Consider the following 20,323-nt stretch of genomic DNA (forward strand, 5'->3'; position numbering starts at 1 on the left):
TGTTCTATTTGTACGGCGCTGCGTACCACGTGTGGCGCCTTATAAATAAAAAAATATGGTACTTGTTTCCTAGCACGCCACACCGATTTACATCGGGGTGGTCGTGTCGGAAAAATCGACCGATTTTGGACCCGATTTTTTTTTTTAATGAAATGTAAATCGGGTCCCTGGGACCCGATTTTACATTGAATTCAATGTAAAATATTCCCAACCCCCCCAAATGTCACGGCGTACACCCAACCCCACGATAGACGCCAACCCGAAGCGTGGCGAGCGCAGCGAGCCCGCGAGGGGCGGCGGTGCGCGTCCTCCGACCTTTTCATTCCCCTACTATCCACGTCGGCGTGGAGTTGAGAATAGAATAGTGTGGCGAGCGCAGCGAGCCACCGAGCCCGAAGCGTGGCGAGGGGACGCGTATAACTTCACAGGAGTCCTGGATTGGATTCCCAGCCTTCGTGTGTCCTTCTCTCCCTCCCTGAGGTAAGTGTGGCGGTGGGACTGGGGAGGGCACGGTGTGCCGAGGGCTTAATCCGGCTCTGAGTCTGACCTCATAAATATATTTTTTTTTCTGCTTCGGCGATCCATCAGTGATCGTAATACTGTGAAAGTGCCATGCTCTGCAGATACTGTGACCTGTTGTTGTTACAGCAATCTCATAGTACGATCTCCCGGGTTTCAGACACCTGTAAGGCACTTCTATTGTTCCCATGCAGTACTTTCCCCGCCCATGGTAGCTATGGTATGTAATGTAATATAATATGTTTACGTTTATTTTCCAAAACGCTTTAGCCCAGAGTTCCTTGTTGTGATGGTGCAATGTAGTATCACCGCCGTGTGCTATGCATATAAGGGACCATTGGGTCGGTGTCCCTTCTCGCTCGGATCATGATGCCAGAACATACTTCTCGTTCATTCTGGTGACTAACACGTGACCTAACCTCCTCGCGTCATTTCGTTCCCGCGCCCGCCTGTTCTATACAATAAAGGGAGAAAACGGAACGTCATAGAGGACTCGTTTGAAAACGAGAATGCCAATCAGGAGGGTGGATGCCCTTAGCTCACCCAATGACAGCGCAGCACTGTGTATAAATGGAGATGGCAGCGGCTGAATTCGATTCACTTTTCTTTCTACAGAACAGACTGAGGTGCTGAAGTGCGTGTTGAAGAAGGATGGCCAGGACAAAGCAAACCGCTCGCAAATCTACTGGCGGGAAAGCTCCCCGCAAGCAGCTAGCAACCAAGGCTGCCCGGAAAAGCGCCCCAGCTACCGGCGGCGTGAAGAAGCCTCACCGCTACCGACCCGGGACTGTGGCTCTCCGTGAGATCCGCCGCTACCAGAAATCCACCGAGCTGCTCATCCGCAAGCTGCCCTTCCAGCGCCTGGTGCGTGAGATCGCCCAGGACTTCAAGACCGACCTGCGCTTCCAGAGCTCTGCTGTCATGGCCCTGCAAGAGGCCAGCGAAGCTTATCTGGTGGGGCTCTTCGAGGACACCAACCTGTGCGCCATCCACGCCAAGAGGGTGACCATCATGCCAAAAGACATCCAGCTGGCCCGCAGGATCCGTGGGGAGAGGGCATAGATACTTGGCACTCCTAGAAACCCAACAACGACAACAAAGGCTCTTTTCAGAGCCACCAAATCTTTCTAAACGAGCTATAGCATCAATGACATAGTAGTGTTCACACTGGAGGCATGGTAAGGTGCCCGGTTGTCCGCTAAAGGCCTTAATTACCAGACACACAGCTTGTGTTCGCCTTCCGTCCTTCACAACATGGGGCACTTTAAAAAAAAAAAATAAAATCTGTATACGTATACAGACTTGAGCATAAGTTACATTACTAGCTATTATAATTAAACATTCTTTCATATATATGAGACTTAAGCATAAGGTACATTACTGGCTCAAGCCTCGGCTGTTTCTTATCTTCTCCGTGATTTGTCACCAGCCTGTTACTTGCACGACACAGGCACAATCTTCATCTATCCAGGGGGAACGAACAGACTACCGGCCTTCACAGTAAACGATTGATGTTAAGTACAAGAAAAGTCTCAGTTCTAGCTCCTTCATCTCTTTCCAGGGCTAGGCACAAGTCTCCCTTCAGATAAGCGGGGCATGTTACGCGGGACGGTAATGCAATTTCACTACACACGTTAAACTCAATTTACGTCCCTGTTGTTAAGCGTAGAAAGGCCACAGTGGCACTTACACCTGTCCCGCTAATTCGGGCGAATAACTTCCATGTATACATTTTAAACATGAATCAGCTCTTTAAGGTCGGGGTGGGTGGCTCTGAAAAGAGCCTTTGTGTTTTAGGTAAAATATTTTTTTGCCGTTGAATTACTTGCTCTTAGCTGGCTTGTGGCTCTCGGTCTTCTTGGGCAGCAGCACTGCCTGGATGTTAGGCAGAACACCTCCCTGGGCGATGGTCACCCCACCGAGCAGCTTGTTGAGCTCTTCGTCGTTGCGTACAGCCAGCTGCAGGTGGCGGGGGATGATGCGGGTCTTCTTGTTGTCGCGGGCAGCGTTTCCGGCAAGCTCCAGAATCTCAGCCGTCAGATATTCCAGCACCGCGGCCAGGTAGACCGGGGCACCGGCACCCACTCGTTCCGCATAGTTTCCCTTCCTTAACAGACGATGCACGCGACCAACTGGGAACTGGAGACCAGCCCTGGATGAACGAGTCTTGGCCTTAGCCCGGGTTTTGCCGCCTTGTTTACCTCTTCCAGACATAATAGCTAACGGAGCAAAAAAGCTTTACAAATACAGATGGAAACCTGCAAAAGTGTAAGTGTAAAATACCGCCCTCCTCTTATATACTCAGTTACCCGATGCTGTCTGCTCTGTGATTGGCCTGCTTACAAATTAACCAATGCAGCTCAAGTTTATCCACAGACCAATCCGTATCTGAAGGGTGGAGTCAACGATGCTGCTTTTCGTCACACGACAATTCTACCCAATAGAGTAGCTTACAGCAGCGATGCCTCGTTTGCATAAGATCCCTATAAATAGAGCAGCTATAGCCGACGTACGGCACTTTTGCACACAGTCATTTCTTCTCGAATTTGAAGCGGTTATTTGTTGATAAGCTACAATGCCTGATCCAGCAAAGTCTGCGCCGGCGCCCAAGAAGGGCTCTAAGAAAGCGGTGACCAAGACCCAGAAGAAGGATGGGAAGAAGCGTAGAAAGACCAGGAAGGAGAGTTACGCCATTTACGTGTACAAGGTGCTGAAGCAGGTGCACCCTGATACCGGCATCTCCTCCAAGGCTATGGGCATCATGAACTCCTTTGTCAACGATATCTTTGAGCGCATTGCTGGGGAAGCTTCCCGCCTGGCTCACTACAACAAGCGCTCCACCATCACCTCCAGGGAGATCCAGACCGCCGTACGTCTGCTGCTGCCTGGAGAGCTGGCCAAGCACGCCGTGTCCGAGGGCACCAAGGCCGTCACCAAGTACACCAGCGCCAAGTAATCTCCCCTTCTCCCACCCACACCAACACAAAGGCTCTTTTCAGAGCCACCCACCTTCTCTCTAATCGAGCTGTAACTATGATGGTTTTTGCTGTGTCCAGGCTCACGGGATAAGTGCACACCGACAGACATAACTGACTTGTGACGTACCCTCTAGCTATTGTTAACCCTACTGGTTCAGAAAAAAAAAAAAAAAGTGCCTTTACTTACCACTTGCAAAGCTGCATTCTGTAGTTATCTTTCTAGGATCTGAATCCAGTTTCAAATATAGGACCGGTTCGTTACATTGCAGATGTCACTGGTTAAATAAATAAATAGAAAAAGAAAAGATACATGCGACCCATAGGGCAGCAATGTTCCCCGTGTGCAGCTGCCGAAAATCGAAAGCATTCTGTTGGATGGAAACGTTGCAAAGTACTGTTAAATTGTAACAGTTGGTGCCTTTAAACATCACATTCGAATTTTCGATGAGCACCGTTGCCAATGGATCACTGTCTTTCTAAATGAAGGGTGCAGTATGTTAACGTAGCTCTATTGTACCCAGTTACTTCTGTGACTCGGTTCCGTTTCGATGCATTTAATTAAGGGTGAACACGTAATTCCTGCTCAGGCAAACTCGGTTCCCACTGTAACACACACACACACACACACACACACACACACACACACACACCGAGTCCGGGAGCTATGGAAACGTTACAGTAGTTGTGATTATCAGAAGCAGTTTCCCAGTGGGAATGTTTTTGGTGATGTTTTTAATTTCCCGCCGATATCTGAGCGACTCTCATTGTGTGGGTCCTTTGTCGTTACCAATTCCCCCACTTTCAACGTGAACATATACAATGTATCTATATCTATTCCACGTATAATAAAATGTAAAAAAAAAATAAAACTATTATCGTCGGGACCGGTCTGGTCATTACGTTTCATCCACACAAATATTCACCACAACGTAGCTGAATAGTTTAGTTCTCTAATCAAGCTGAAATGTTACACTGGGTATTAACGAAGAAAACAATACCAAGAGAGCAGTTCATATAAATCTAAACATAAAACAATATCTTCTAGTAATGAACGAAAGGAAAACAATAAAAGGGTTGTGCTTATGAACGAATGGCAAGGCGATACAAGACTCCGCCTTTAAGTCCAAGTCACCCATCAGGTCCGCTCTTCCACTTTATAAAAGCCGCTGACAGGAAACTATACTCATTCTTACTGTTTGTCACAGAAGGATTTTTGAGAATGTCTGGAAGAGGTAAAGGCGGAAAGGGGCTCGGCAAAGGAGGCGCTAAGCGTCACAGGAAGGTTCTCCGTGACAACATCCAGGGCATTACCAAGCCTGCCATCCGTCGTCTAGCTAGGCGAGGGGGTGTTAAGCGTATCTCTGGACTCATCTACGAGGAGACCCGCGGTGTGCTGAAGGTGTTTCTGGAGAATGTCATTCGTGATGCCGTCACCTACACCGAGCACGCCAAGAGGAAGACTGTGACCGCTATGGACGTGGTCTATGCTCTGAAACGCCAGGGCCGTACTCTCTATGGGTTCGGGGGTTAAATTCCCAGGAGCATCTCACTCAGTCACCCACACACAAAGGCCCTTTTCAGGGCCACCCATCTTTTCTACGAGAGCGCTGTTACATCCTCCCTGTGTAATGCGGCTATTTGCCGGGTCCTAATATGAATTCATTCCCTCACACTAGCCGCACCGTTAGTGGATGCAGGCAGTGAGGTGCCACGGGTGCAGTGGTTCCTTTTTAGTGTCGGTGATTGTGTAATTTGGTAATCCGCAATTTGTTGATAGGGTTGCGGTACAAACCACGCTGGTAGCGACCACTGCACAGAGGCATATACGTTTTCCGGACAATTGTGTTTGAAAGGGTCACGATGAACGCAGATTTAACAACGATCCAGTCCGCCTTCCTCTGCGTTTTACTAAGCTCTATATACTGTGTATAAACCCTTGCACCTCACGATTTGCAGCAGTTACTCCAGCTGGGGATAATAAAAAAAAAAAAATACGAGGCTGAGCTAAAGAGTTCTATAGTGGTGAATCACGCATCTTCCCTGACAGCTCTGCCACAGATTGCGCTGGCCCTATACAGAGGATGTAGGGCAGAACCGGCTGGGAGGTATGGTGCCACAGGTGAATGCGCCCCCCGGTTTACAGTGATTCATTGAAACGCGCACCAAAACGCTATATGCGCTATGAAGCGTTTATTAAAGAGTTGATACTTAACTTGTTTCATTATTCCCACTTCCAAGCACATCTGTAGAATTGTGAAGTGACTGAATTTAAGGGGCAAGCTACAACATTCTGGTGCACCTGTTGATTACTTACTGAAGGGCGCAGCCATCAGGCCACGCCGTGCGCTCACAGCTCTGTCGAGAGAGGGTGGGTGGCTCTGAAAAGAGCCTTTTGGGGGGAGAACAAGGGAGCGAGGATGCGGCGGTTCAGCCATTACTTCTTTGCCGCGGCTTTCTTGGGCTTGGCTGCCTTCTTGGCCGGACTTTTTGCGGCTTTGGGCTTCGCCGCCTTCTTGGCCGGACTCTTGGCGGCTTTGGGTTTCGCTGCCTTCTTGGCCGGACTCTTGGCGGCCGCCTTCTTCGGCTTCACCGCTTTAGGCTTCTTTGGGCTTTTGGCAGCTGCAGCCGCCTTTGCTGGCTTCTTCACCTTCTTCGGGCTCTTGGCTGCACTCGGAGCTTTCTTGGGCTTCTTCGGGGATTTGGCCACTTTCTTTGCAGCAGGTTTCTTGGGCTTCAGAGACTTCTGGGCGACCTTCTTGCTCTCCGCCTGCTTCTTATTGAGCTTGAAGGAGCCGGAAGCGCCGGTGCCTTTCACCTGGGTGAGAGTTCCTTTGGTGACCAAACTTTTCACGCCCAGCTTCACGCGGCTGTTGTTCTTCTCCACATCGTAGCCTCCGGCAGCCAGAGCTTTCTTCAGGGCGGCAAGAGAAACCCCGCTGCGCTCTTTGGAGGCGGCCACGGTTTTCACGATCAGCTCGGATACGCTGGGTCCAGAAGACTTGGCGCTTTTCTTGGCTCCTCCAGCAGCTTTCTTTGGCTGCCTCTTCTTTTTGGCTGCGCCTTCTGAAGGCGGAACAGCAGCGGCGGCGGGTGCGGTCTCTGCCATGGTACGGTTGGATAGATCAGCAACAACAACAAAAAAACGCGGTATCGTTAAGTCACACACAGTCAGTGCCCTGAGCAGCTGATGTCTCTTATATAACCTGCCGGATGTGCTGTGATTGGCTGATCAGAGGGGAGCGTTCTGTGCTCCTATTGGCGGAACAAGCAGCCGTGTAAACCTTGTCCTAGCTTTCGAGTTTCACAAGATCTGCTCTCGCCCTGTGTTTTGCTAGCGCAGAAAAGGTGCATTTTTTATGGCATGAGAGGAACAGAGGACCGGTTCTCTTCACCACCTTCGTACTCCAAGGTCTCCCCTAACACCATATGGCAACCGCTAGCTTAAGCGCTAAGAAGGAGGCCAGGATTAGCCAGTGGCAGCTGACCCGCACCAGGCTAGATGTGCCCGGCATGGAACACATCTCTCTTCTTCTGTGAGGAGAATATGTCCATTCGGGACTTTTTTGCCTCCTTCTAGTCCAGAGGATGACAAAAGTCGCCTGCGGGACACTTTGTGCAGGACAGGGCGCATATTCAAACGCATTTAGATGATTTGTGAACTCCTGTACACACATTTGGATAACACAGGCAGGTGGCATCATGGTACTGGCACACACACAGGCAGGTGGCTTCAAGGTAACGGCACTCTTGTCTAAAGAATTCTTGCTACTGTGACAAGGTCAAAATACTTTCTAGACTCGACTGCTGGGATTTTTGTTTTGGTTCTGAGGAGTTTGCTTGTCGCTTCCTGTAATAGCCCATACAGCTAGTACGATGGCTATGGTTATCTAGTCCCATGTCTTGCTGCAATGAAATGGACCTCTAGCCAAGAGGAATGACGTTACAGTACTTGGGTCAGTAGCTCAGATCGTGATTTTGGTGCCAGAACTGTTGAAAATCTCCAGTATGAGGAGGCGTCCAACACATTGGACCAGGGGGCCAGCCACGTGTTACATAAAGATGTCATCGTTAATCTAGCAGAGAGGGCAGCCGACATCCACACTCCACAAGAGCTCAGGTGGATAACACAGGCAGGAAGCATCCTCATATGTTATCTAGCCACTCTGGCTACAATGACAAGCTCAGGACACCTAGCATATTCCATTGTCTGGTATTGTTCTGGATGTGAGGAATGCTGGTGACACTGGCACTAAATTGTCTCAAAATAATCCATGTAGCTATGTGACATTCCATGGCCTCGCCACGTTGACACGGTTGTGTTTTGAAAAAGGCAGAGAAGGGAGCCAAAAGTAGAGATTAGATAAATAGAGGATAGAAAAAAAGGAAACATATTTGTAGGAAGAATACTTGAACATCAGTGGTGCACCAACAAATAACTGTTCGAAAATAATAGTGTTACTATATGGTTTTAGACCAAGTAGCGTCCTAATAAATGCAGCCAGCATGGATACTGTAGGTGCAGAGGGGCGCCTGATATGAAGCATGCGGTCCAGTGGTAAATCACCATGCTGGAGGAGAGACTGGCACCTTTTAGAGGACACCATGAGCAGTTAGGCCCACCAACTTGCTGGCCAAGATTAGAGAAAAAAAAATCAGCCAAACTGTGGAGAATTTATATATGGCAAAAAATATGTATTGGCAAAGATTTCCCCCAAGCAATTGTTCTTCTGCACAAGAAAGATGCCACACCGGATATCTATTTAAAATGCACAGTTGAAATTAGCACCTGGAGCAAAAGACTGAATAGCGAGCCCAAATTTAGTAGTACACTATATTGGCCCAATGGAAGCGGTGTGCGAGTATCATTATGATGAGCATCACATTAGACTTTACATTTTACAGAGGAGGATAGGAGGAGGGAGAGGACTACTTTGTCCGCTTTCTCTACCTGCTGCCTCATGTCCTGACTATCCCTTCCGTTCTTACTTCTTGCCTCAGGTCTCCTTACCTGTACATCTTGTCACCTGTCTGTCTCCCCCTCCTTCTAGATTGTAAGCTCCATAGAGCAGGGCCCTCTCCCCTCCTGTACTCACAGCACCCTTCTTACATTTCAATTACAGCTCTCTTACTCACCTGCAATCTACACCTGCATCTCTTCTCACTCACTTCCCTATATATCTGCTGTATTGTGTACCAAGAGATGTGCTGCTAATTGCTAATTGTGCTGTTTTTGATCTTCTGTCACTGTTATGTCTAGTTCTGTTTACCCTGTACTGTTCTAATATGTTCTATTTGTACGGCGCTGCGTACCACGTGTGGCGCCTTATAAATAAAAAATATGGTACTTGTTTCCTAGCACGCCACACCGATTTACATCGGGGTGGTCGTGTCGGAAAAATCGACCGATTTTGGACCCGATTTTTTTTTTGAATGAAATGTAAATCGGGTCCCTGGGACCCGATTTTACATTGAATTCAATGTAAAATATTCCCAACCCCCCCAAATGTCACGGCGTACACCCAACCCCACGATAGACGCCAACCCGAAGCGTGGCGAGCGCAGCGAGCCCGCGAGGGGCGGCGGTGCGCGTCCTCCGACCTTTTCATTCCCCTACTATCCACGTCGGCGTGGAGTTGAGAATAGAATAGTGTGGCGAGCGCAGCGAGCCACCGAGCCCGAAGCGTGGCGAGGGGACGCGTATAACTTCACAGGTATACGCGTCCCCTCGCAGGGCTCGCTGTGCTCGCCACGCTTCGGGCTTCGCCGACGTGGATAGTAGGGGAATGAAAAGGTCGGAGGACGCGCACCGCCGCCCCTCGCGGGCTCGCTGCGCTCGCCACGCTTCGGGTTGGCGTCTATCGTGGGGTGACGACGGGGACATCTATAATGTGAAATGGGTCATATTGGCCCATTTCACATTTTTCACATTTTTTCAAGATTTCAATGTTAAAAAATATTTTAACATTGAAGCCTATGGAAAAATCGGGGGCATCGCGTCGGGACCAATGTTAATGGTCCCGACCGACGCGATGCCCCCGATATTTTACCTTTCCCGACACGATTTCAATGTTAAAATATTTTTTAACATTGAAGTCTGAGGGGAAATCGGGGGCATCGCGTCGGTCGCGTCGGGACCATTGTTAACGGTCCCGACCGACGCGATGCCCCCGATATTGTCTCCTAGCCGGCAAAATGGACCTGATTTCAAAGGAAATCGGGTCCATCGTATGGATCGTGTACCTTACTTAAAGGTACACGATCCATACGATTGTGGCCGTGCTAGGAAACAACAATCGTTTTTATTCTCTATTACTGTACACTCAGGTCTCTTGTATATTCATTGTTCTTATAGCCATATACTACCCTAGATGGTTTGTGAACTCCGCTGACTGTCATAAAAATATTACCCCCCCCCTTTAATTGTCATGGCAAAATGGAAATTAACTAATAGACTGTGCATCAATATAAATCCAGTTCTAACAACAATATACGTGTTATGTGATTATTATTTGCACCGAGAGCATCTTCACTGTAAACCTCAATACGATCTAGACTAGAAAGTGTCCACAGAGAAAGTAAAAGCGGAAAATAGAGTAATATTACATTTACTTTCTCAGTTTTCTGACATTCACCTTGTGGTCTAAGTGGATACTTTGTCACAGATTGATATCACTAATGTTTTAATAGAATAGTAGCAATACTATAACAATGTTTCCCATTAGTATCATACATGCGGTACTTTTAATTATTTTCAAAGCCACTCAGACAATATGAGAACAGAGCTAGCTCTAACATATGCAGAGAGCAGTACTAGGGGGGAGTAGGACAGTTCCCCAGGGCCCCCGTATTTTAGGGGACCCTCTGTCCGGAGCTGCTCTGCTCCTGCTGTCAAACCTAAAAAAGCCTCCACCGCCAGCAGCAGCGGAGGTTGGAGAGAGGCAGCAGATAGAGAGGAGTCCTGGATTGGATTCCCAGCCTTCGTGTGTCCTTCTCTCCCTCCCTGAGGTAAGTGTGGCGGTGGGACTGGGGAGGGCACGGTGTGCCGAGGGCTTAATCCGGCTCTGAGTCTGACCTCATAAATATATTTTTTTTTTCTGCTTCGGCGATCCATCAGTGATCGTAATACTGTGAAAGTGCCATGCTCTGCAGATACTGTGACCTGTTGTTGTTACAGCAATCTCATAGTACGATCTCCCGGGTTTCAGACACCTGTAAGGCACTTCTATTGTTCCCATGCAGTACTTTCCCCGCCCATGGTAGCTATGGTATGTAATGTAATATAATATGTTTACGTTTATTTTCCAAAACGCTTTAGCCCAGAGTTCCTTGTTGTGATGGTGCAATGTAGTATCACCGCCGTGTGCTATGCATATAAGGGACCATTGGGTCGGTGTCCCTTCTCGCTCGGATCATGATGCCAGAACATACTTCTCGTTCATTCTGGTGACTAACACGTGACCTAACCTCCTCGCGTCATTTCGTTCCCGCGCCCGCCTGTTCTATACAATAAAGGGAGAAAACGGAACGTCATAGAGGACTCGTTTGAAAACGAGAATGCCAATCAGGAGGGTGGATGCCCTTAGCTCACCCAATGACAGCGCAGCACTGTGTATAAATGGAGATGGCAGCGGCTGAATTCGATTCACTTTTCTTTCTACAGAACAGACTGAGGTGCTGAAGTGCGTGTTGAAGAAGGATGGCCAGGACAAAGCAAACCGCTCGCAAATCTACTGGCGGGAAAGCTCCCCGCAAGCAGCTAGCAACCAAGGCTGCCCGGAAAAGCGCCCCAGCTACCGGCGGCGTGAAGAAGCCTCACCGCTACCGACCCGGGACTGTGGCTCTCCGTGAGATCCGCCGCTACCAGAAATCCACCGAGCTGCTCATCCGCAAGCTGCCCTTCCAGCGCCTGGTGCGTGAGATCGCCCAGGACTTCAAGACCGACCTGCGCTTCCAGAGCTCTGCTGTCATGGCCCTGCAAGAGGCCAGCGAAGCTTATCTGGTGGGGCTCTTCGAGGACACCAACCTGTGCGCCATCCACGCCAAGAGGGTGACCATCATGCCAAAAGACATCCAGCTGGCCCGCAGGATCCGTGGGGAGAGGGCATAGATACTTGGCACTCCTAGAAACCCAACAACGACAACAAAGGCTCTTTTCAGAGCCACCAAATCTTTCTAAACGAGCTATAGCATCAATGACATAGTAGTGTTCACACTGGAGGCATGGTAAGGTGCCCGGTTGTCCGCTAAAGGCCTTAATTACCAGACACACAGCTTGTGTTCGCCTTCCGTCCTTCACAACATGGGGCACTATAAAAAAAAAAAAAAAAAAAAAAAAATCTGTATACGTATACAGACTTGAGCATAAGTTACATTACTAGCTATTATAATTAAACATTCTTTCATATATATGAGACTTAAGCATAAGGTACATTACTGGCTCAAGCCTCGGCTGTTTCTTATCTTCTCCGTGATTTGTCACCAGCCTGTTACTTGCACGACACAGGCACAATCTTCATCTATCCAGGGGGAACGAACAGACTACCGGCCTTCACAGTAAACGATTGATGTTAAGTACAAGAAAAGTCTCAGTTCTAGCTCCTTCATCTCTTTCCAGGGCTAGGCACAAGTCTCCCTTCAGATAAGCGGGGCATGTTACGCGGGACGGTAATGCAATTTCACTACACACGTTAAACTCAATTTACGTCCCTGTTGTTAAGCGTAGAAAGGCCACAGTGGCACTTACACCTGTCCCGCTAATTCGGGCGAATAACTTCCATGTATACATTTTAAACATGAATCAGCTCTTTAAGGTCGGGGTGGGTGGCTCTGAAAAGAGCCTTTGTGTTTTAGGTAAAATATTTTTTTGCCGTTGAATTACTTGCTCTTAGCTGGCTTGTGGCTCTCGGTCTTCTTGGGCAGCAGCACTGCCTGGATGTTAGGCAGAACACCTCCCTGGGCGATGGTCACCCCACCGAGCAGCTTGTTGAGCTCTTCGTCGTTGCGTACAGCCAGCTGCAGGTGGCGGGGGATGATGCGGGTCTTCTTGTTGTCGCGGGCAGCGTTTCCGGCAAGCTCCAGAATCTCAGCCGTCAGATATTCCAGCACCGCGGCCAGGTAGACCGGGGCACCGGCACCCACTCGTTCCGCATAGTTTCCCTTCCTTAACAGACGATGCACGCGACCAACTGGGAACTGGAGACCAGCCCTGGATGAACGAGTCTTGGCCTTAGCCCGGGTTTTGCCGCCTTGTTTACCTCTTCCAGACATAATAGCTAACGGAGCAAAAAAGCTTTACAAATACAGATGGAAACCTGCAAAAGTGTAAGTGTAAAATACCGCCCTCCTCTTATATACTCAGTTACCCGATGCTGTCTGCTCTGTGATTGGCCTGCTTACAAATTAACCAATGCAGCTCAAGTTTATCCACAGACCAATCCGTATCTGAAGGGTGGAGTCAACGATGCTGCTTTTCGTCACACGACAATTCTACCCAATAGAGTAGCTTACAGCAGCGATGCCTCGTTTGCATAAGATCCCTATAAATAGAGCAGCTATAGCCGACGTACGGCACTTTTGCACACAGTCATTTCTTCTCGAATTTGAAGCGGTTATTTGTTGATAAGCTACAATGCCTGATCCAGCAAAGTCTGCGCCGGCGCCCAAGAAGGGCTCTAAGAAAGCGGTGACCAAGACCCAGAAGAAGGATGGGAAGAAGCGTAGAAAGACCAGGAAGGAGAGTTACGCCATTTACGTGTACAAGGTGCTGAAGCAGGTGCACCCTGATACCGGCATCTCCTCCAAGGCTATGGGCATCATGAACTCCTTTGTCAACGATATCTTTGAGCGCATTGCTGGGGAAGCTTCCCGCCTGGCTCACTACAACAAGCGCTCCACCATCACCTCCAGGGAGATCCAGACCGCCGTACGTCTGCTGCTGCCTGGAGAGCTGGCCAAGCACGCCGTGTCCGAGGGCACCAAGGCCGTCACCAAGTACACCAGCGCCAAGTAATCTCCCCTTCTCCCACCCACACCAACACAAAGGCTCTTTTCAGAGCCACCCACCTTCTCTCTAATCGAGCTGTAACTATGATGGTTTTTGCTGTGTCCAGGCTCACGGGATAAGTGCACACCGACAGACATAACTGACTTGTGACGTACCCTCTAGCTATTGTTAACCCTACTGGTTCAGAAAAAAAAAAAGTGCCTTTACTTACCACTTGCAAAGCTGCATTCTGTAGTTATCTTTCTAGGATCTGAATCCAGTTTCAAATATAGGACCGGTTCGTTACATTGCATATGTCACTGGTTAAATAAATAAATAGAAAAAGAAAAGATACATGCGACCCATAGGGCAGCAATGTTCCCCGTGTGCAGCTGCCGAAAATCGAAAGCATTCTGTTGGATGGAAACGTTGCAAAGTACTGTTAAATTGTAACAGTTGGTGCCTTTAAACATCACATTCGAATTTTCGATGAGCACCGTTGCCAATGGATCACTGTCTTTCTAAATGAAGGGTGCAGTATGTTAACGTAGCTCTATTGTACCCAGTTACTTCTGTGACTCGGTTCCGTTTCGATGCATTTAATTAAGGGTGAACACGTAATTCCTGCTCAGGCAAACTCGGTTCCCACTGTAACACACACACACACACACACACCGAGTCCGGGAGCTATGGAAACGTTACAGTAGTTGTGATTATCAGAAGCAGTTTCCCAGTGGGAATGTTTTTGGTGATGTTTTTAATTTCCCGCCGATATCTGAGCGACTCTCATTGTGTGGGTCCTTTGTCGTTACCAATTCCCCCACTTTCAAAGTGAACATATACAATGTATCTATATCTATTCCACGTATAATAAAATGTAAAAAAAATAAAACTATTATCGTCGGGACCGGTCTGGTCATTACGTTTCATCCACACAAATATTCACCACAACGTAGCTGAATAGTTTAGTTCTCTAATCAAGCTGAAATGTTACACTGGGTATTAACGAAGAAAACAATACCAAGAGAGCAGTTCATATAAATCTAAACATAAAACAATATCTTCTAGTAATGAACGAAAGGAAAACAATAAAAGGGTTGTGCTTATGAACGAATGGCAAGGCGATACAAGACTCCGCCTTTAAGTCCAAGTCACCCATCAGGTCCGCTCTTCCACTTTATAAAAGCCGCTGACAGGAAACTATACTCATTCTTACTGTTTGTCACAGAAGGATTTTTGAGAATGTCTGGAAGAGGTAAAGGCGGAAAGGGGCTCGGCAAAGGAGGCGCTAAGCGTCACAGGAAGGTTCTCCGTGACAACATCCAGGGCATTACCAAGCCTGCCATCCGTCGTCTAGCTAGGCGAGGGGGTGTTAAGCGTATCTCTGGACTCATCTACGAGGAGACCCGCGGTGTGCTGAAGGTGTTTCTGGAGAATGTCATTCGTGATGCCGTCACCTACACCGAGCACGCCAAGAGGAAGACTGTGACCGCTATGGACGTGGTCTATGCTCTGAAACGCCAGGGCCGTACTCTCTATGGGTTCGGGGGTTAAATTCCCAGGAGCATCTCACTCAGTCACCCACACACAAAGGCCCTTTTCAGGGCCACCCATCTTTTCTACGAGAGCGCTGTTACATCCTCCCTGTGTAATGCGGCTATTTGCCGGGTCCTAATATGAATTCATTCCCTCACACTAGCCGCACCGTTAGTGGATGCAGGCAGTGAGGTGCCACGGGTGCAGTGGTTCCTTTTTAGTGTCGGTGATTGTGTAATTTGGTAATCCGCAATTTGTTGACAGGGTTGCGGTACAAACCACGCTGGTAGCGACCACTGCACAGAGGCATATACGTTTTCCGGACAATTGTGTTTGAAAGGGTCACGATGAACGCAGATTTAACAACGATCCAGTCCGCCTTTCTCTGCGTTTTACTAAGCTCTATATACTGTGTATAAACCCTTGCACCTCACGATTTGCAGCAGTTACTCCAGCTGGGGATAATAAAAAAAAAAAAAAAAAAATACGAGGCTGAGCTAAAGAGTTCTATAGTGGTGAATCACGCATCTTCCCTGACAGCTCTGCCACAGATTGCGCTGGCCCTATACAGAGGATGTAGGGCAGAACCGGCTGGGAGGTATGGTGCCACAGGTGAATGCGCCCCCCGGTTTACAGTGATTCATTGAAACGCGCACCAAAACGCTATATGCGCTATGAAGCGTTTATTAAAGAGTTGATACTTAACTTGTTTCATTATTCCCACTTCCAAGCACATCTGTAGAATTGTGAAGTGACTGAATTTAAGGGGCAAGCTACAACATTCTGGTGCACCTGTTGATTACTTACTGAAGGGCGCAGCCATCAGGCCACGCCGTGCGCTCACAGCTCTGTCGAGAGAGGGTGGGTGGCTCTGAAAAGAGCCTTTTGGGGGGAGAACAAGGGAGCGAGGATGCGGCGGTTCAGCCATTACTTCTTTGCCGCGGCTTTCTTGGGCTTGGCTGCCTTCTTGGCCGGACTTTTTGCGGCTTTGGGCTTCGCCGCCTTCTTGGCCGGACTCTTGGCGGCTTTGGGTTTCGCTGCCTTCTTGGCCGGACTCTTGGCGGCCGCCTTCTTCGGCTTCACCGCTTTAGGCTTCTTTGGGCTTTTGGCAGCTGCAGCCGCCTTTGCTGGCTTCTTCACCTTCTTCGGGCTCTTGGCTGCACTCGGAGCTTTCTTGGGCTTCTTCGGGGATTTGGCCACTTTCTTTGCAGCAGGTTTCTTGGGCTTCAGAGACTTCTGGGCGACCTTCTTGCTCTCCGCCTGCTTCTTATTGAGCTTGAAGGAGCCGGAAGCGCCGGTGCCTTTCACCTGGGTGAGAGTTCCTTTGGTGACCAAACTTTTCACGCCCAGCTTCACGCGGCTGTTGTTCTTCTCCACATCGTAGCCTCCGGCAGCCAGAGCTTTCTTCAGGGCGGCAAGAGAAACCCCGCTGCGCTCTTTGGAGGCGGCCACGGTTTTCACGATCAGCTCGGATACGCTGGGTCCAGAAGACTTGGCGCTTTTCTTGGCTCCTCCAGCAGCTTTCTTTGGCTGCCTCTTCTTTTTGGCTGCGCCTTCTGAAGGCGGAACAGCAGCGGCGGCGGGTGCGGTCTCTGCCATGGTACGGTTGGATAGATCAGCAACAACAAAAAAAAAACGCGGTATCGTTAAGTCACACACAGTCAGTGCCCTGAGCAGCTGATGTCTCTTATATAACCTGCCGGATGTGCTGTGATTGGCTGATCAGAGGGGAGCGTTCTGTGCTCCTATTGGCGGAACAAGCAGCCGTGTAAACCTTGTCCTAGCTTTCGAGTTTCACAAGATCTGCTCTCGCCCTGTGTTTTGCTAGCGCAGAAAAGGTGCATTTTTTATGGCATGAGAGGAACAGAGGACCGGTTCTCTTCACCACCTTCGTACTCCAAGGTCTCCCCTAACACCATATGGCAACCGCTAGCTTAAGCGCTAAGAAGGAGGCCAGGATTAGCCAGTGGCAGCTGACCCGCACCAGGCTAGATGTGCCCGGCATGGAACACATCTCTCTTCTTCTGTGAGGAGAATATGTCCATTCGGGACTTTTTTGCCTCCTTCTAGTCCAGAGGATGACAAAAGTCGCCTGCGGGACACTTTGTGCAGGACAGGGCGCATATTCAAACGCATTTAGATGATTTGTGAACTCCTGTACACACATTTGGATAACACAGGCAGGTGGCATCATGGTACTGGCACACACACAGGCAGGTGGCTTCAAGGTAACGGCACTCTTGTCTAAAGAATTCTTGCTACTGTGACAAGGTCAAAATACTTTCTAGACTCGACTGCTGGGATTTTTGTTTTGGTTCTGAGGAGTTTGCTTGTCGCTTCCTGTAATAGCCCATACAGCTAGTACGATGGCTATGGTTATCTAGTCCCATGTCTTGCTGCAATGAAATGGACCTCTAGCCAAGAGGAATGACGTTACAGTACTTGGGTCAGTAGCTCAGATCGTGATTTTGGTGCCAGAACTGTTGAAAATCTCCAGTATGAGGAGGCGTCCAACACATTGGACCAGGGGGCCAGCCACGTGTTACATAAAGATGTCATCGTTAATCTAGCAGAGAGGGCAGCCGACATCCACACTCCACAAGAGCTCAGGTGGATAACACAGGCAGGAAGCATCCTCATATGTTATCTAGCCACTCTGGCTACAATGACAAGCTCAGGACACCTAGCATATTCCATTGTCTGGTATTGTTCTGGATGTGAGGAATGCTGGTGACACTGGCACTAAATTGTCTCAAAATAATCCATGTAGCTATGTGACATTCCATGGCCTCGCCACGTTGACACGGTTGTGTTTTGAAAAAGGCAGAGAAGGGAGCCAAAAGTAGAGATTAGATAAATAGAGGATAGAAAAAAAGGAAACATATTTGTAGGAAGAATACTTGAACATCAGTGGTGCACCAACAAATAACTGTTCGAAAATAATAGTGTTACTATATGGTTTTAGACCAAGTAGCGTCCTAATAAATGCAGCCAGCATGGATACTGTAGGTGCAGAGGGGCGCCTGATATGAAGCATGCGGTCCAGTGGTAAATCACCATGCTGGAGGAGAGACTGGCACCTTTTAGAGGACACCATGAGCAGTTAGGCCCACCAACTTGCTGGCCAAGATTAGAGAAAAAAAAATCAGCCAAACTGTGGAGAATTTATATATGGCAAAAAATATGTATTGGCAAAGATTTCCCCCAAGCAATTGTTCTTCTGCACAAGAAAGATGCCACACCGGATATCTATTTAAAATGCACAGTTGAAATTAGCACCTGGAGCAAAAGACTGAATAGCGAGCCCAAATTTAGTAGTACACTATATTGGCCCAATGGAAGCGGTGTGCGAGTATCATTATGATGAGCATCACATTAGACTTTACATTTTACAGAGGAGGATAGGAGGAGGGAGAGGACTACTTTGTCCGCTTTCTCTACCTGCTGCCTCATGTCCTGACTATCCCTTCCGTTCTTACTTCTTGCCTCAGGTCTCCTTACCTGTACATCTTGTCACCTGTCTGTCTCCCCCTCCTTCTAGATTGTAAGCTCCATAGAGCAGGGCCCTCTCCCCTCCTGTACTCACAGCACCCTTCTTACATTTCAATTACAGCTCTCTTACTCACCTGCAATCTACACCTGCATCTCTTCTCACTCACTTCCCTATATATCTGCTGTATTGTGTACCAAGAGATGTGCTGCTAATTGCTAATTGTGCTGTTTTTGATCTTCTGTCACTGTTATGTCTAGTTCTGTTTACCCTGTACTGTTCTAATATGTTCTATTTGTACGGCGCTGCGTACCACGTGTGGCGCCTTATAAATAAAAAATATGGTACTTGTTTCCTAGCACGCCACACCGATTTACATCGGGGTGGTCGTGTCGGAAAAATCGACCGATTTTGGACCCGATTTTTTTTTTGAATGAAATGTAAATCGGGTCCCTGGGACCCGATTTTACATTGAATTCAATGTAAAATATTCCCAACCCCCCCAAATGTCACGGCGTACACCCAACCCCACGATAGACGCCAACCCGAAGCGTGGCGAGCGCAGCGAGCCCGCGAGGGGCGGCGGTGCGCGTCCTCCGACCTTTTCATTCCCCTACTATCCACGTCGGCGTGGAGTTGAGAATAGAATAGTGTGGCGAGCGCAGCGAGCCACCGAGCCCGAAGCGTGGCGAGGGGACGCGTATAACTTCACAGGTATACGCGTCCCCTCGCAGGGCTCGCTGTGCTCGCCACGCTTCGGGCTTCGCCGACGTGGATAGTAGGGGAATGAAAAGGTCGGAGGACGCGCACCGCCGCCCCTCGCGGGCTCGCTGCGCTCGCCACGCTTCGGGTTGGCGTCTATCGTGGGGTGACGACGGGGACATCTATAATGTGAAATGGGTCATATTGGCCCATTTCACATTTTTCACATTTTTTCAAGATTTCAATGTTAAAAAATATTTTAACATTGAAGCCTATGGAAAAATCGGGGGCATCGCGTCGGGACCAATGTTAATGGTCCCGACCGACGCGATGCCCCCGATATTTTACCTTTCCCGACACGATTTCAATGTTAAAATATTTTTTAACATTGAAGTCTGAGGGGAAATCGGGGGCATCGCGTCGGTCGCGTCGGGACCATTGTTAACGGTCCCGACCGACGCGATGCCCCCGATATTGTCTCCTAGCCGGCAAAATGGACCTGATTTCAAAGGAAATCGGGTCCATCGTATGGATCGTGTACCTTACTTAAAGGTACACGATCCATACGATTGTGGCCGTGCTAGGAAACAACAATCGTTTTTATTCTCTATTACTGTACACTCAGGTCTCTTGTATATTCATTGTTCTTATAGCCATATACTACCCTAGATGGTTTGTGAACTCCGCTGACTGTCATAAAAATATTACCCCCCCCCTTTAATTGTCATGGCAAAATGGAAATTAACTAATAGACTGTGCATCAATATAAATCCAGTTCTAACAACAATATACGTGTTATGTGATTATTATTTGCACCGAGAGCATCTTCACTGTAAACCTCAATACGATCTAGACTAGAAAGTGTCCACAGAGAAAGTAAAAGCGGAAAATAGAGTAATATTACATTTACTTTCTCAGTTTTCTGACATTCACCTTGTGGTCTAAGTGGATACTTTGTCACAGATTGATATCACTAATGTTTTAATAGAATAGTAGCAATACTATAACAATGTTTCCCATTAGTATCATACATGCGGTACTTTTAATTATTTTCAAAGCCACTCAGACAATATGAGAACAGAGCTAGCTCTAACATATGCAGAGAGCAGTACTAGG

General features: G+C 48.4%; 6 protein-coding genes across 6 annotated transcripts; 2 read left to right on the forward strand and 4 right to left on the reverse strand.

The window, feature by feature from the left end:
* Positions 1-1,170: 1,170 nt before the first annotated feature.
* Positions 1,171-1,756, forward strand: LOC146072799 (histone H3). The gene has a single exon (XM_083179994.1). The coding sequence runs from the start codon at positions 1,171-1,173 to the stop codon at positions 1,579-1,581; it is 411 nt and encodes a 136-aa protein (XP_083036120.1). The 3' UTR covers positions 1,582-1,756.
* A 584-nt stretch (positions 1,757-2,340) lies between these two features.
* Positions 2,341-2,733, reverse strand: LOC146073243 (histone H2A type 1). The gene has a single exon (XM_083180432.1). The coding sequence runs from the start codon at positions 2,731-2,733 to the stop codon at positions 2,341-2,343; it is 393 nt and encodes a 130-aa protein (XP_083036558.1).
* Positions 2,734-5,931: 3,198 nt separating this feature from the next.
* On the reverse strand, positions 5,932-6,698 carry LOC146072800 (histone H1.11R-like). The gene has a single exon (XM_083179995.1). The coding sequence runs from the start codon at positions 6,601-6,603 to the stop codon at positions 5,932-5,934; it is 672 nt and encodes a 223-aa protein (XP_083036121.1). The 5' UTR covers positions 6,604-6,698.
* A 4,495-nt stretch (positions 6,699-11,193) lies between these two features.
* LOC146072801 (histone H3) lies at positions 11,194-11,779 on the forward strand. Its single transcript, XM_083179996.1, has one exon. It carries the CDS (start codon positions 11,194-11,196, stop codon positions 11,602-11,604), a length of 411 nt encoding a protein of 136 aa, XP_083036122.1. The 3' UTR covers positions 11,605-11,779.
* A 592-nt stretch (positions 11,780-12,371) lies between these two features.
* LOC146073244 (histone H2A type 1) lies at positions 12,372-12,764 on the reverse strand. The gene has a single exon (XM_083180433.1). The coding sequence runs from the start codon at positions 12,762-12,764 to the stop codon at positions 12,372-12,374; it is 393 nt and encodes a 130-aa protein (XP_083036559.1).
* Positions 12,765-15,942: 3,178 nt separating this feature from the next.
* LOC146072802 (histone H1.11R-like) lies at positions 15,943-16,660 on the reverse strand. Its single transcript, XM_083179997.1, has one exon. The coding sequence runs from the start codon at positions 16,612-16,614 to the stop codon at positions 15,943-15,945; it is 672 nt and encodes a 223-aa protein (XP_083036123.1). The 5' UTR covers positions 16,615-16,660.
* Positions 16,661-20,323: the final 3,663 nt, after the last annotated feature.

Source organism: Crinia signifera, chromosome 4 (genome assembly GCF_055691185.1).
Source record: "Crinia signifera chromosome 4, ASM5569118v1, whole genome shotgun sequence".
NCBI classification, from domain to species: domain Eukaryota; kingdom Metazoa; phylum Chordata; class Amphibia; order Anura; family Myobatrachidae; genus Crinia; species Crinia signifera.

Bases quoted from the DNA above. Each gene is read 5' to 3' on its own strand.
- LOC146073243 (XM_083180432.1), bottom strand. From the start codon at position 2,733: ATGTCTGGAAGAGGTAAACAAGGCGGCAAAACCCGGGCTAAGGCCAAG.
- LOC146072802 (XM_083179997.1), bottom strand. From the start codon at position 16,614: ATGGCAGAGACCGCACCCGCCGCCGCTGCTGTTCCGCCTTCAGAAGGC.
- LOC146072800 (XM_083179995.1), bottom strand. From the start codon at position 6,603: ATGGCAGAGACCGCACCCGCCGCCGCTGCTGTTCCGCCTTCAGAAGGC.
- LOC146072799 (XM_083179994.1), top strand. From the start codon at position 1,171: ATGGCCAGGACAAAGCAAACCGCTCGCAAATCTACTGGCGGGAAAGCT.
- LOC146072801 (XM_083179996.1), top strand. From the start codon at position 11,194: ATGGCCAGGACAAAGCAAACCGCTCGCAAATCTACTGGCGGGAAAGCT.
- LOC146073244 (XM_083180433.1), bottom strand. From the start codon at position 12,764: ATGTCTGGAAGAGGTAAACAAGGCGGCAAAACCCGGGCTAAGGCCAAG.